Below are 12,500 nucleotides of genomic sequence, written 5' to 3'. Positions count from 1 at the left end.
GAAACAATTTCTGTTCCTCAACAGGCCCTGCCCTGTTTAACTTTGTCCCAAAACTGATCAAAGAAGAAAGGGATCCCATCACCTTTAAACGGAGTCTGCACAAATTTCTTCAAGGAATACTGGATAAGCCATCCATACCTTGATACAACTCACTCAACAAGAACTCACTACTTGAATGGACCATAATACCACAAAACTTGATATAAAAAGGATTTAGATAATCCTATCAGGTGGTGGTATTAAGTTAAACATAGCCTGGACCAATCTTTGGTCGAAACATATCTAATTTTCTCCTAAGTTTTAAATATATATATGTATATATATATATATATATATATATATATATCCTCATCTTTGTATATAGAGTGTCCTTCTAAGATTCTTATCTGCAGCCACGTTGTATTCATGTATGTTTATATATTTAGATGATAAATGTAAATACATTTATATACAAGCCTCAAAATCCAGCTTATTCGCCGCGGCCAGTCTGATGACGTCGAGCAAACTTAAACTTGAAGTCACTGTTAACATTTTACTTGTAAATATTTAGGAAAAATAATGTTTGTGTGCAATCATACTCTGTATTTCCTCATTTTATGTTAGAATATTATGATATGTAGCTTAGCATATTATATATATATATATATATATATATATATATATATATATGAATATATATATATGTGTTTGTGTGTCTATATATGCATGTTTGTGTGTGTATGTGTAATATCTATCTTTGTACCAATGTATATACATATATGTTTGTATAATTTAATATAATATCAAACTTCTTCTTCGAGGTTTCTTATTATTATTGCTATTGTCATTCTCTATGGTTCAAATATACTTTATTCTTTCCTAATGTCTACACTAAACATGTTCAATATTATCCAAATAACATTAGCAATGACATTTCGTGAAAGCCACAAGTGACATATAAGTACAGCAACACTATTAAATAAAAAGTATGAAAAGATTATAATAATCACTAACAAAAAATATCTCTTTTTTCTTCAATCGCATATTTGATCTGACGTCAGTATTTTCTCTTCGAATATTCCTGGCATTAACAATGCTTTCAATCTATTAACTGCTATTTGTCTTGTGTTTGGCGCCGAAGAATCATTGAATTTTTAACCAATACCATCTTTCGTTCATTTTCCTCTTGTTCTCTCACTCCAACGAAATCCATTCAATTTTATAAATTTACTTAGTGATTCGTTTAATAATATTTCGATTTTTAATTCGAAATAAGCCTGCACGTCTGTTGATATCTTTTGTATTGCTAATAAAAAGGAAAAATAGTCGTCACCAGCTTTTCTTATATATATTTATATATTTTTTCATCAAATATTTGGTCTTTTGAAATTGTTTCATTATTCAAATGATTAGAAACATCTTAATCCTGAGAGAGCATTAATACTATCGCTCTACTTGCCTAGATATGGCAGACAGATTGCCCTGAAGTTTTAATGAAGGTTGCACGCGATAATGTTACCTTGTGGATTGTAATGTCTGAAGGAAGGCACTGTAACCATAGCCATTGCAGTCCCCAAAAGGCTAGCAAGATTAATGCCAGTAGCCGAATGTAGAAAAGACGTAGGTAGAGAGTTCAATACAATGACAAAAAAATTTTGATTAGGAAGGATCTTGTTTGGTGGTAAGAGCAATGTTTGGCAGAAAGATATGGGGTATGGGATGGAAAAAAGAAAAGGGCGGATGTATACGGCATGAGGGCAGTCAGTCATGGCGGATAAACTTGAACTATTGTAGCAGCAGTAAAGGCTGGGTGAGGAGAGAGAAAGGGAACTTCTCTCAGTCAGAGATGAAAGTATGTTTGTGGCTGATTTCATGTAAATCACTTCAGCAGCTTTTACCTGGATGAAATTTAGGATATATTTGTATATAGCAGCAGGTTCGACCCACATGCATGAACTGTACTCCGTTATAGATCTCACCTGAACTTTGTAGAGAATGAAACGTTGTCGGGTGATGCAGAATTTTCTGGTTCTTAAGAGAAAGTGAAACATGGGATTTTGCCAGGGGAGATCTGTTGCACAGAGTATGAGATCTTTAGTTTCGTAACTGAAAAATTATATTAATGTAACCCAGGTTAGATCAATTTTGATAAATGTTCTGCTTTCAAAGTGTCTACACAAACCGGAACAGTAACTTTCAACACCAGCGACAAAATAATATTTCGCTTTTTCTCTGTTCTTCTTGTGACTTCATATGTCTCCATTCTTAAACTCAAATCATCTTATTCGGTGGGTCGTTAGATCAGTATATCTTTATGTTTTATTATTGAAAATTATGCAGCGGATCCATGGAAACAATTGAAAACATTCGATGCTGAATACAAATAAGAATTAACAGGTGAATTTGGTTTCCAATCCAATACACAATATCTTGGATATGGGCTTTTTACTGCCCCTTAACAATAATCAATGATATGTAAGAGGAATTTATTAAGCGAAAAGTGTGCTGCAGTTTATACACGTACAAATATACATATTTACATACACACACACACACACGGCACAAACATACATATATGTGTGTATATATGTATACGTATATATATATATATATATATATATATATATATAGGTGCAGGCGAGGCCATTAGGTAAGAAGCTTGCTTCCCAACTACATGGTTCTAAGTTCAGTCCCACTAAGTGGTACCCTGAACAAGTGTCTTCTACTACAGCCTCGGGCCGCCAAAGCCTTATGAGTAGATTTGGTAGACGGAAACTGAAAGAAGCCCGTCATATGTATGTATGTATATATGTATATATATATATATATATATATGAATGCATACATGTATGGTCATACTCGATAACGAGGGGGCAGCCCATGCATACATATACATAAATGTATATGTTTGTGTGTCTGTATTTGTACCCCCATCACCCCCATCGCTTGACAACCAATGTTGGGGCCTTTACACCACCGTAACATAGCAGCCGCAGTCAAATGACTGAAACAATTAAAAGAATGTGTGTATATATATATGCATATATATATATACACATATATATATATATACATAAAAATATATGTGTGTGCATATATGCATATATATATATAGATGTATACATATAAATATATGTATGTGTGTGTACACACACACATACACACACATATACTCTTTCTCTTTACTTGTTTCAGTCATTTGACTGCGACCATGCTGGAGCACCGCCTTTAGTCGAGCAAATCGACCCCGGGACTTATTCTTTGTAAGCCCAGTACTTATTCTATCGGTCTCTTTTGCCGAACCGCTAAGTGACGGGGACGTAAACACACCAGCATCGGTTGTCAAGCAATGCTAAGAGGACAAACACAGACGCACAAACATACACACACATATACACATAAATATATATATACATATATACGAAAGGCTTCTTTCAGTTTCCGTCTACCAAATCCACTCACAAGGCATTGGTCGGCCCGGGGCTATAGCAGAAGACACTTGCCCAAGATGCCACGCAGTGGGACTGAACCCGGAACCATGTGGCTGGTTAGCAAGCTACTTACCACACAGCCACTCCTGCGCCTATATATATAATCAAAATAAGCAACAAGAATACCCAGAGGTAATGCAGTACGATCGTTTGATGCGACTCCATTTAATTGAACAATAAAAATAGTACATCAGTTTTAAAATGTAGAGCTATCTTCAGCTGCATAAAAATATAGAATTTAGTTAACTTCAAAGGATTCATTTGTATAGTTATTGTATTTACCAAAATCGCAAAGAGGATAAGTAGATATACAAAGAACATGTTTCATCAACCACATCATAGTTGTATCTGATATTTTTTCATAGGAGAACACTGCTTATCATTGATTTTACTTTGTTATGTAGATTCTTTATTGGTGGGGGTTCTAATTTTATAGACTAGTTTATCAAGTCTAATGGAAACTAGAATCTATCTTTTATGGATAGAGTAAAAAAGACAGTTTAAGTGGCAGAGCCATAAATCAAGATCCCTTTGAAGTAGAAAACATTCGCGTTGAGTAAGAATATATTTCAGCCAAAATTTGTAGGCTAAAGCTGATGAGGTAGGGAGAGTAAAACCTATAATACTTAACTATTTGGCAGCCATAACCCCAATGATAATTTGAAATATATTGGTACATCTTAGAAAGTTTTTTTCACAAAAAATCAGAATAACTTCAGTAGTTTACACAATATAGGGATGGAGAATATAGAGATAATTTCATATTTATATAAATTTCTATACCAACCCAATATATATTTATAGTTAATTAGTAAATAGTAATTTTAAACCATTTTTTCTTACTTATTTACCAGCTATATCATTTTATAGATAATATGTTTCTACAGATTTCACACTCAACCTATACAGAACCATAATGATATATTTCACTATCTATTTATAATGCAAGAAATATATTCTAAGATTATTAGCATATAGAAAATACATGAAATTTTTAACATATTCCTTTAATTTAACTCATTAATACCAATAAATTGCTATTTACTAATTAACTATAAATATATATTGGGTTGGTATAGAAATTTATATAAATATGAAATTATTTCTATATTCTCCATCCCTATAGTGTGTAAAATACTGAAATTATTCTGATTTTTGGTGAGAAAACACTCTAAGATGTACCTATATATTGGAAATCATCATTGGGGTTATGGCTGTCAAATAGTTAAGTATCATAAGTTTTATTCTCCCTACTCCATCAGCTTTAGCCTACAAATTTTGGTTGAAATATATTCTTACTCAACCCGAATGGTTTCTACTTCAAAGGGATCTTGATTTATGACTCTGCCACTTAAACTGTCTTTTTTACTCTATCCATAAAAGATAGATTCTAGTTTCCATTAGGCTTGATAAACTAGTCTATAAAATTAGAACCCCCACCAATAAAGAATCTAAATAACAAAGTAATATCAATGGTAAGCAGTGTTCTCCTACGAAAAAATATCAGTTACTACTATGATGCGGTTGATGAAACATGTTCTTTGTCTATCTACTTATCCATTTTGTGATTTTGGTTAATAGAATAACTATACAAATGAATCCTTTGAATTTAACTAAATTCTATATTTTTATGCAGTTGAAGATAGCTCTACATTTTAAAACTGATATAATATTTGCATTGTTCAATTAAATAGAGTCGCCTGAAACGATCGTACTGCATTACCTCTGGGTATCCTTGTTGCTTATTTTGATTCTAATCACTCCATTTTGAATTATATCAATAATACCATACTAAATTCTGGTGTCTTTAACTTAAGTACCATATTCAACTGAATCTAAATTTTGCTGAACTTATACATACATACATACATACATATATATATATATATTTATATATATATATATATATATATATATATATATATATATATATATATATATATATATATATATATATATATTTGTATATATATATATATATATATATATATATATATTTATACCTATATGTATACACACACACACACACACACACACACACACATATATATATATATATAGGTATACACGCATACACATATATAAATACATGTATATGTCTCTGTGTGTATGTGTGTTGCAGTTCTTTGCACGTGTTCGTATCTATGTCCGTTGCTGTGCATACCGGTGTAAAATCATATTTACTTGCATCTGATATTAAATATATCATTTTGCCATTCTATAAACACAGAACGATAACTTATATATCAGGCAGACATAAAGCACCACAATCCTTGATCTGGGAAGTCCAGCATAGTAAAAATCAGTAGGAAAATACCATTTAAAAAAAATAGAATAGCATACTTCAAACTGACTAAATAAATAAATAAATCGATAGATAAATGAATAAATAGATAGATAAATGAATAAATAGATAAATAAATAAATAAATAGATAAATAAATATGGTCACGGTTGATTGCTTTGACGATAGGTCGTCCTGATAAGAGCTAATCTGGAGCTAAGTAACAGCAATAACACAGATGTTAGCTTAATCATAAAAAATACTGATTAAATGAAGTAAAACCATCACGTTGGTCGTAAAAATAAGCAGAAGCGACATAGTGTATTTTCATTAGATATTTGACTGAGATAAGAATGATAATGAGTTAGATCTTAGGATACTGCTATACAGGCAGCTAATGAGGTATAGATGCGTATAATTGGTTATGGTGTCCTATCATGATGTAAAGCTTTATTGTTGTGTAGAGAGAATATGATAATGTATAGAAGTTTATATATTCGCGTATAGAAGTTTATGGCGTTGAACGCTTTTTTATAGTCTCATACGTAACTTGATGTGTCTAAAATAAAATATGTCTGGGTTTTATTTTATGTTTGGTTATGTATCTATTTATTTATCCATCTCTCACATCTTCTCACTGTGTGTGTATATATGTATATATATATATATATATATATATATATATAATGTGTGTGTGTGTATAAGGATATCGTCATATATAAAGAATAAGGAGAAAGTGGAGAGGTAATTAATAAAATTGTTTATTAATTATACAAAATGACATCTCTGACAGCTGTTTCGAAACACTTGTCAGAGATGCCATATTTTATAATTAATAATTAATTTTATCAAATGCCTCTCCGTTTTCTCCTTATTCTTTAAATATATAAATATATAAACCACGGTTTCTTTCTATAGATTGGTAACAAACCAATATTTTCGTTGGATTTATGATCCCTTAATGAGGTTTATTACCTTTACTTAATTATATATACATATGCATATATGCAAATCTTATACCTACACACATACACACTTACATACATGCATATGGTTGGCATTCTGTCGGTTACGATGACGAGGGTTCCAGTTGATCCGATCAACGGAACCGCCTGATTATGAAATTAACGTGCAAGTGCATGAACGCTCCACAGACACGTGTATCCTTAATGCTGGCCCCTTGAAATACAGGTACAACTCATTCGCGCCAGTTATGTGGACTGGAAGAACGTGAAATAAAATACCTTGCTCAAGGACACAGCGCACCGCCGGGAATCGAACTTATGGCCTCACATTCATGAGCGAATACCCTAACCACTAAAGCAGGCGCATATCATATATTGTAGTTCTACAATGCATAATACAGGCGACATGTATTAAACAACAAATAATTCCAATACAGGCGATTTTACTGCTTTGGATATTCATATCAGTTCCTCGATACCTCTACCTTTGCCAAATTACCCCACTAACTAAAACAGCAATGTCAATTTTTCTAATGCAGTGGGCTGGTGCATAATTATTGCGGCTTTGTTTTAACAAACTTCATTCAACAAAAACAATAACATGTAACAAAATCACCTTTAAATGATTCTGGAGCATATTCACCATCTACTTCAATTATTGCATCCCATTTGCTTGGCAGACAGTCAGACCGTCATTTAAAGATGTTTTTTTTTTGTTAAATATTATTATCGTTTTAGTTGAATAAAATTTGTTGAAAAAAAAAGTCGCACCAACCCAGTATTTTAGCTAAGATAGTACATTAAAGGAACTCACTGTAGGCTTTAAATGCGTTCTTCAATCACTGATATCCAGAACGTAAATATAAATATGATAGTGTTGTTGTACTTCGTCTCCGAGTGTAAGAGTCGATGTCTCATCTAGCTGTAAAGCAGCTCTGAAGGTGTTTCTTCCAATACGATAACAAAAGCGTTCCAGGGTCACTCACCGATGTAGGCAAGATAACTCCCGCAGAACAGGGTGAACTTTGTTGAGTTAGATACTGACACTCTGGGTTAAATGTTGTTATAGTCTTGAAAGTTCGTTAATGCAGCACTACTTGCCTTCTCGCTTGAGCCAGATGCAGGGCTTGTTTTCTCAGCGGCATCTGACAATTTTTTGGCGACATTTTCCTCTTCTTCGCTGCTAGAACAGGGCTCCTGAGCATAGAGTAAATCTTAGTTCCATGAAATCTTCTAATACCTATCAGAACAGAAAAGAATACTGCTTCCCATCCATTTTTTCTCAGAATTCAACCAACTCACTGTAAAGGAAAGCGTGTTAAATATCCACTTCCCAGGAAAATGTAAGATCTACCATCTATACCAGCTGTCTTCTCTTGCAACACAGGGCAAAGCTGGTTCTTTATGCGGCAAAGAATTGGGAAGTGATATTGCCATTAAGGTCAACATAGACCTCTCAAATAGCTTCCCATTTTTGATCATTCAGAGGTTGGCTTACTAACTTAACCACTTGTCCTCTGTTTCTAATTCACTTGTGGATGGAGAGTCGGAGAAATATTCAGGCTTTGCTCTTCATTAGATTACATTACTGCCTCGGGTGTGCTGGAGTCCAATTTAATATATCTCACAATTTATTTGGTCCCATATGTGAGCATTTCATAGCATTTAGCCTACCTCTACTGAACGATCGCATCACTAACAGAAACTAAGGTTCATGGTATGTTTGAAAGAAACATTATCAACAATTGGTTGCCATATATTTGGTAGAGCTTTAAAATTATACCTTCTGATCTTCACATGGGGAAATATACACAAGAAATATACACTAATATATCAACAACTGCTTGCTTTAACATTTTTTGACATTTTCATCACATAGAGCGCCAATAGAATTCGAGCCATTAATCTATTGACAGATATACTATCCTCTCGGTAATTTCTACTAACAAATTCATCAAAATAACGATTCTTTGCCATATGTAAACAATACATCACACAGATGCAAACAAAACATACGCTGCGGTATGCATGTATGCAAATTAGCGATGTTAGAGAGTGACGTTTTGGAATTTATACCAAGAGTTAGTTCTTAATGAATTACTACACTGATCATGCCTAAATGGTTGTCAAAATGGACTATGATAAGATATTGAACTAATCATAAAAATTGAGTTAAAAACCAGCAAAAACATTTTGTTGTTCATGTTGGCATTTCACAAAATACAACACATGTCTATCCGTCTCTCATGGTTAATCTTTAATATTGTAGATTTTACTCCCACAAGTTTCAGAATTACATTTACTGATTATCTTAAAGCAAGCGTTAACTTACGTTTGAGATTTATAGATTACATATAGAGAAAACGTATTTAAATCTAATTCCAAGAGGTGCAACTATAATAATTTTGTGCCATTGCAAGAGGCGTAACTACCAAAATGTTGGCACGGACTTACCATAATTATTTTGATTCGTCCTCTGTGAAAGTAAAAATTAATACGTCAGCAACGTTTTAGAAACCTTTGTACAATGATAGGAGGCTGGGGTGAAAGTGGTTCATATTCACTTTGGAACATCACAAAGCTGAAATAGGAATACAGATTGGTGAGAATACGTTGCATTTCGTGCAATATGACATATCAAGTATGATAGTTTGGCGAAAATAACGAAATTTCAGAAAGCCATTATCTAAATGTGAAGAGAAAAGGTGAATCTGATTGTCATTTAAATGCCTGATTTGTAAACAGTATTTTCATCCGTATTGTTTGGATAACATTAAGACATTTGGCTTTTCTTAACCATTGTCACATTGTTCTACGTTACAATATTTTTTCCAGAATTATCTTTCAAACAATGGGATTGATGAATCGATTTCTGATATATATTTCTTGTTTGTCTTGAAAGAAATATAGAGTTTATTACGCGTCGTCCTGTTATTGTAGCATTTAATTAAACACTAAGATTTGTATTTAGCCGAACGTCATCAGTTAACGATATTCACTTATATATAATTAAGATAACATCCAATTTGAAGATTAAAAAAATAAAAGAAGGAACGAAATATAATATGAGCAGACTCCACATTCATTTCATGACGAAACCCAGGCAATATATTGTAAATTATATGATGTATTGGTTGTTGTGGCAAATCTGGATATGCGTTGATTTACATAGATTAATTATTCATAATGGTTTACATTTTGCTTCGCTGTCTACTTTCAATACCATCGTTGAAGTCTAAACGATTCTCCAATTGATATTAAATAGAAATTAGTCATAATAATAAATCACAATTTTTAATTTCGATTTTTTAATGATTTATGACAAGAGATGATGGTTATTTTCTTCCGTTTTGTTTTAGCTACTGAATAAATCAAAACTCGCTAACAATCAATTATTTCGTAAGTTAATGATGTCTTACAAACTTGACAAACATTGTTTTCTAAATTGCTTCCGGTCATAGAAAGGTCAACACATTTAAATAGGAAATTACGATAAGTTCTGCGGAAAAATTCGTTAACCATTCGCCATTATTTTTAAAGAAATTTGATACTCTATTCTGATTTAATGAAGTGTATTTCATGTTTTCGTCTTTCATTAATCCACACACACACACTTATACATACATAACACTGTCCTGCAAGTTCTTTTCACAATTGACAACGCGCGACTCAGGATGAACGTACAGTATAACAAATTCACGCTACTCTAAGTTTATATAGGTACGTACATTCATATAATATAATGGCAGTCATAGACTGAATACTAGTGTGTATATATGAGAAATTATATATATATTTCTTTACTACCCACAAGGGGCTAAACATAGAGGGGACAAACAAGGACAGACAGTGCGAAACTGGTACTTTATTTATCCACCCCGAGAGGATGAAAGGCAAAGTCGACTTCGGTGGAATTTGAACTCAGAACGTAACGACAGACGAAATACCTATTTCTTTATTACCCACAAGGGGCTAAACACAGAGGGGACAAACACGGACAGAGAAAGGTATTAAGTCGATTACATCGACCCCAGTGCGTAACTGGTACTTAGTTTTATCGACCCCGAAAGGATGAAAGGCAAAGTCGACCTCGGCGGAATTTGAACTCACAACGTAACGACAGACGAAATACCGCTAAGCATTTCGCCCGGCGCGCTAATGTTTCTGCCAGCTCACCGCCTTATAAATTATATATAATCTATCGGCATACTGGTGCATGCTTACCGACGCACAAGTTTGTAAGCAAAGATTATTCTTGGTAAAGTAATTGTTATTTATTTTACCGACTCCGAATGTATGAATACCTACGGTATTCTAGTCGTGATTTGAACCCTTTAGCGGCAACTTAATACAGCTAAGCAGGGAAACTGGAAATGACTCACAAATACATATTTATGTATAACATGCTTTAAAGAAAAAGAAAGACCATTAAAAATTGGCTGCCATAGATTTTGTAGAACTTATAATTTGGAAGTGTATTGCTTGTTATGTTCCACCGTTTATAACATTTCACTATCTTTTAAATGCATAGCAAAAATATACTCGCTAGCTTTGAATATCAAAACTTCTTAATCGATCCTCTCTCCAATCACTTCTTCATGCAATAGATTTGAATTTGTTTCGAGGCTCGAACTCCTTCTAAAATAATAAAAAAGAAACGTTTAAATGCCCAAAGGTTAAAAAAAAATTACTTATGAATAATTTATTATGTTTCCTTTACTCAATTACCTCTGAGTTGCGAGGATTTTTGGTATTGAGAATGAAGCACGTCCTATATTGTATGCGTAACAAATTATGGAAGAATAAAAAACGGAAGCCTCTGTAAAAAATGGATATAAAAGACAGTTTCTTTCCATTCATTTTCACGATTTTGTTTCTGCGTTTGGTGAGAAGTACGAATATCATATTACACTATCTTAAATAAAGGAAAAAAAACCCCTTTATAATATTGTTCTGGTTACATTACGAATGGAACAGTAGATAGTCTTCTAAGCTCTATTAAAAAGAAGAAACCAGGGTTTCACATGTAGAATTTGAAACTGGTTCTAATTGCCCCTATGCAACATACCTGAACAAAACTCCTTCTCTGGCATGGCCATAAATGGACAGTCCTAGGATAAAAAATAGACCATTTGTGATCTTTCTCCTTTTGCGGACAATATAACATGGACTCCATTGTACCTTTTTGAGAAGACGGTATGGTGTATTCCAAGGGTGATTTTGTTGCTATTTCTAGTAAGTCGAACGAATAAGTGAAGCTCTATTATTGATATGTTTTCAATTGAATCTGTTTTACAGCGGAATCTTTTTTTAATATTCTTCATTTTCACAATCTAAATTGATATCTACTTGCTTGCTGTATAGTTACACCTATGCTTATACTTTTCTTCAGAAAATCTGCGACTTGCATTCATGGCCAACTGATGGTCCAAAACATAACGAGGCGAGGGAAACCTTAAAATTGATATGGGACGGTCTAAGGAAGTTTGCCGATGAAAACGAGGTAAGGTGTTTTTTACATTCTCTCATTATTCTGAAACGTATATATATTTTCTGCTTCTAATCGAGTCCTCAGAATGGTGTTGGAAGGATAAGAGGGAGCAGGGTGTCTACATCCACATTGAAACAAATACTATATAATATTAGAACACATTCTAATAAATTTATTTACGCACATGTAAAACACACCAGCACACTTATGCACACTCACATACACGTACACACACACTTGCATATATGCATTCTTTTATTTAGTCTAGTACTTAGTAGAGCAGTCCATTGA

General features: G+C 33.1%; 1 protein-coding gene across 1 annotated transcript in view; it reads left to right on the top strand.

Moving 5' to 3' along the window:
• LOC115215730 (sarcoplasmic calcium-binding proteins I, III, and IV-like) overlaps positions 1-12,500 on the top strand; it is a 77,051-nt gene that overhangs the window by 42,967 nt on the left and 21,584 nt on the right. Inside the window, exon 3 of the mRNA XM_029785022.2 lies at positions 12,111-12,221. Coding sequence (XP_029640882.1) covers positions 12,111-12,221 — 111 coding nt within the window. The remainder of the gene's footprint in view (positions 1-12,110; positions 12,222-12,500) is intronic.

Source organism: Octopus sinensis, linkage group LG9 (assembly GCF_006345805.1).
Source record: "Octopus sinensis linkage group LG9, ASM634580v1, whole genome shotgun sequence".
Taxonomy (NCBI): domain Eukaryota; kingdom Metazoa; phylum Mollusca; class Cephalopoda; order Octopoda; family Octopodidae; genus Octopus; species Octopus sinensis.
The sequence above is the reverse complement of the archived record's forward strand: the minus strand, read 5'-3'. Positions and strand labels throughout refer to the sequence as shown.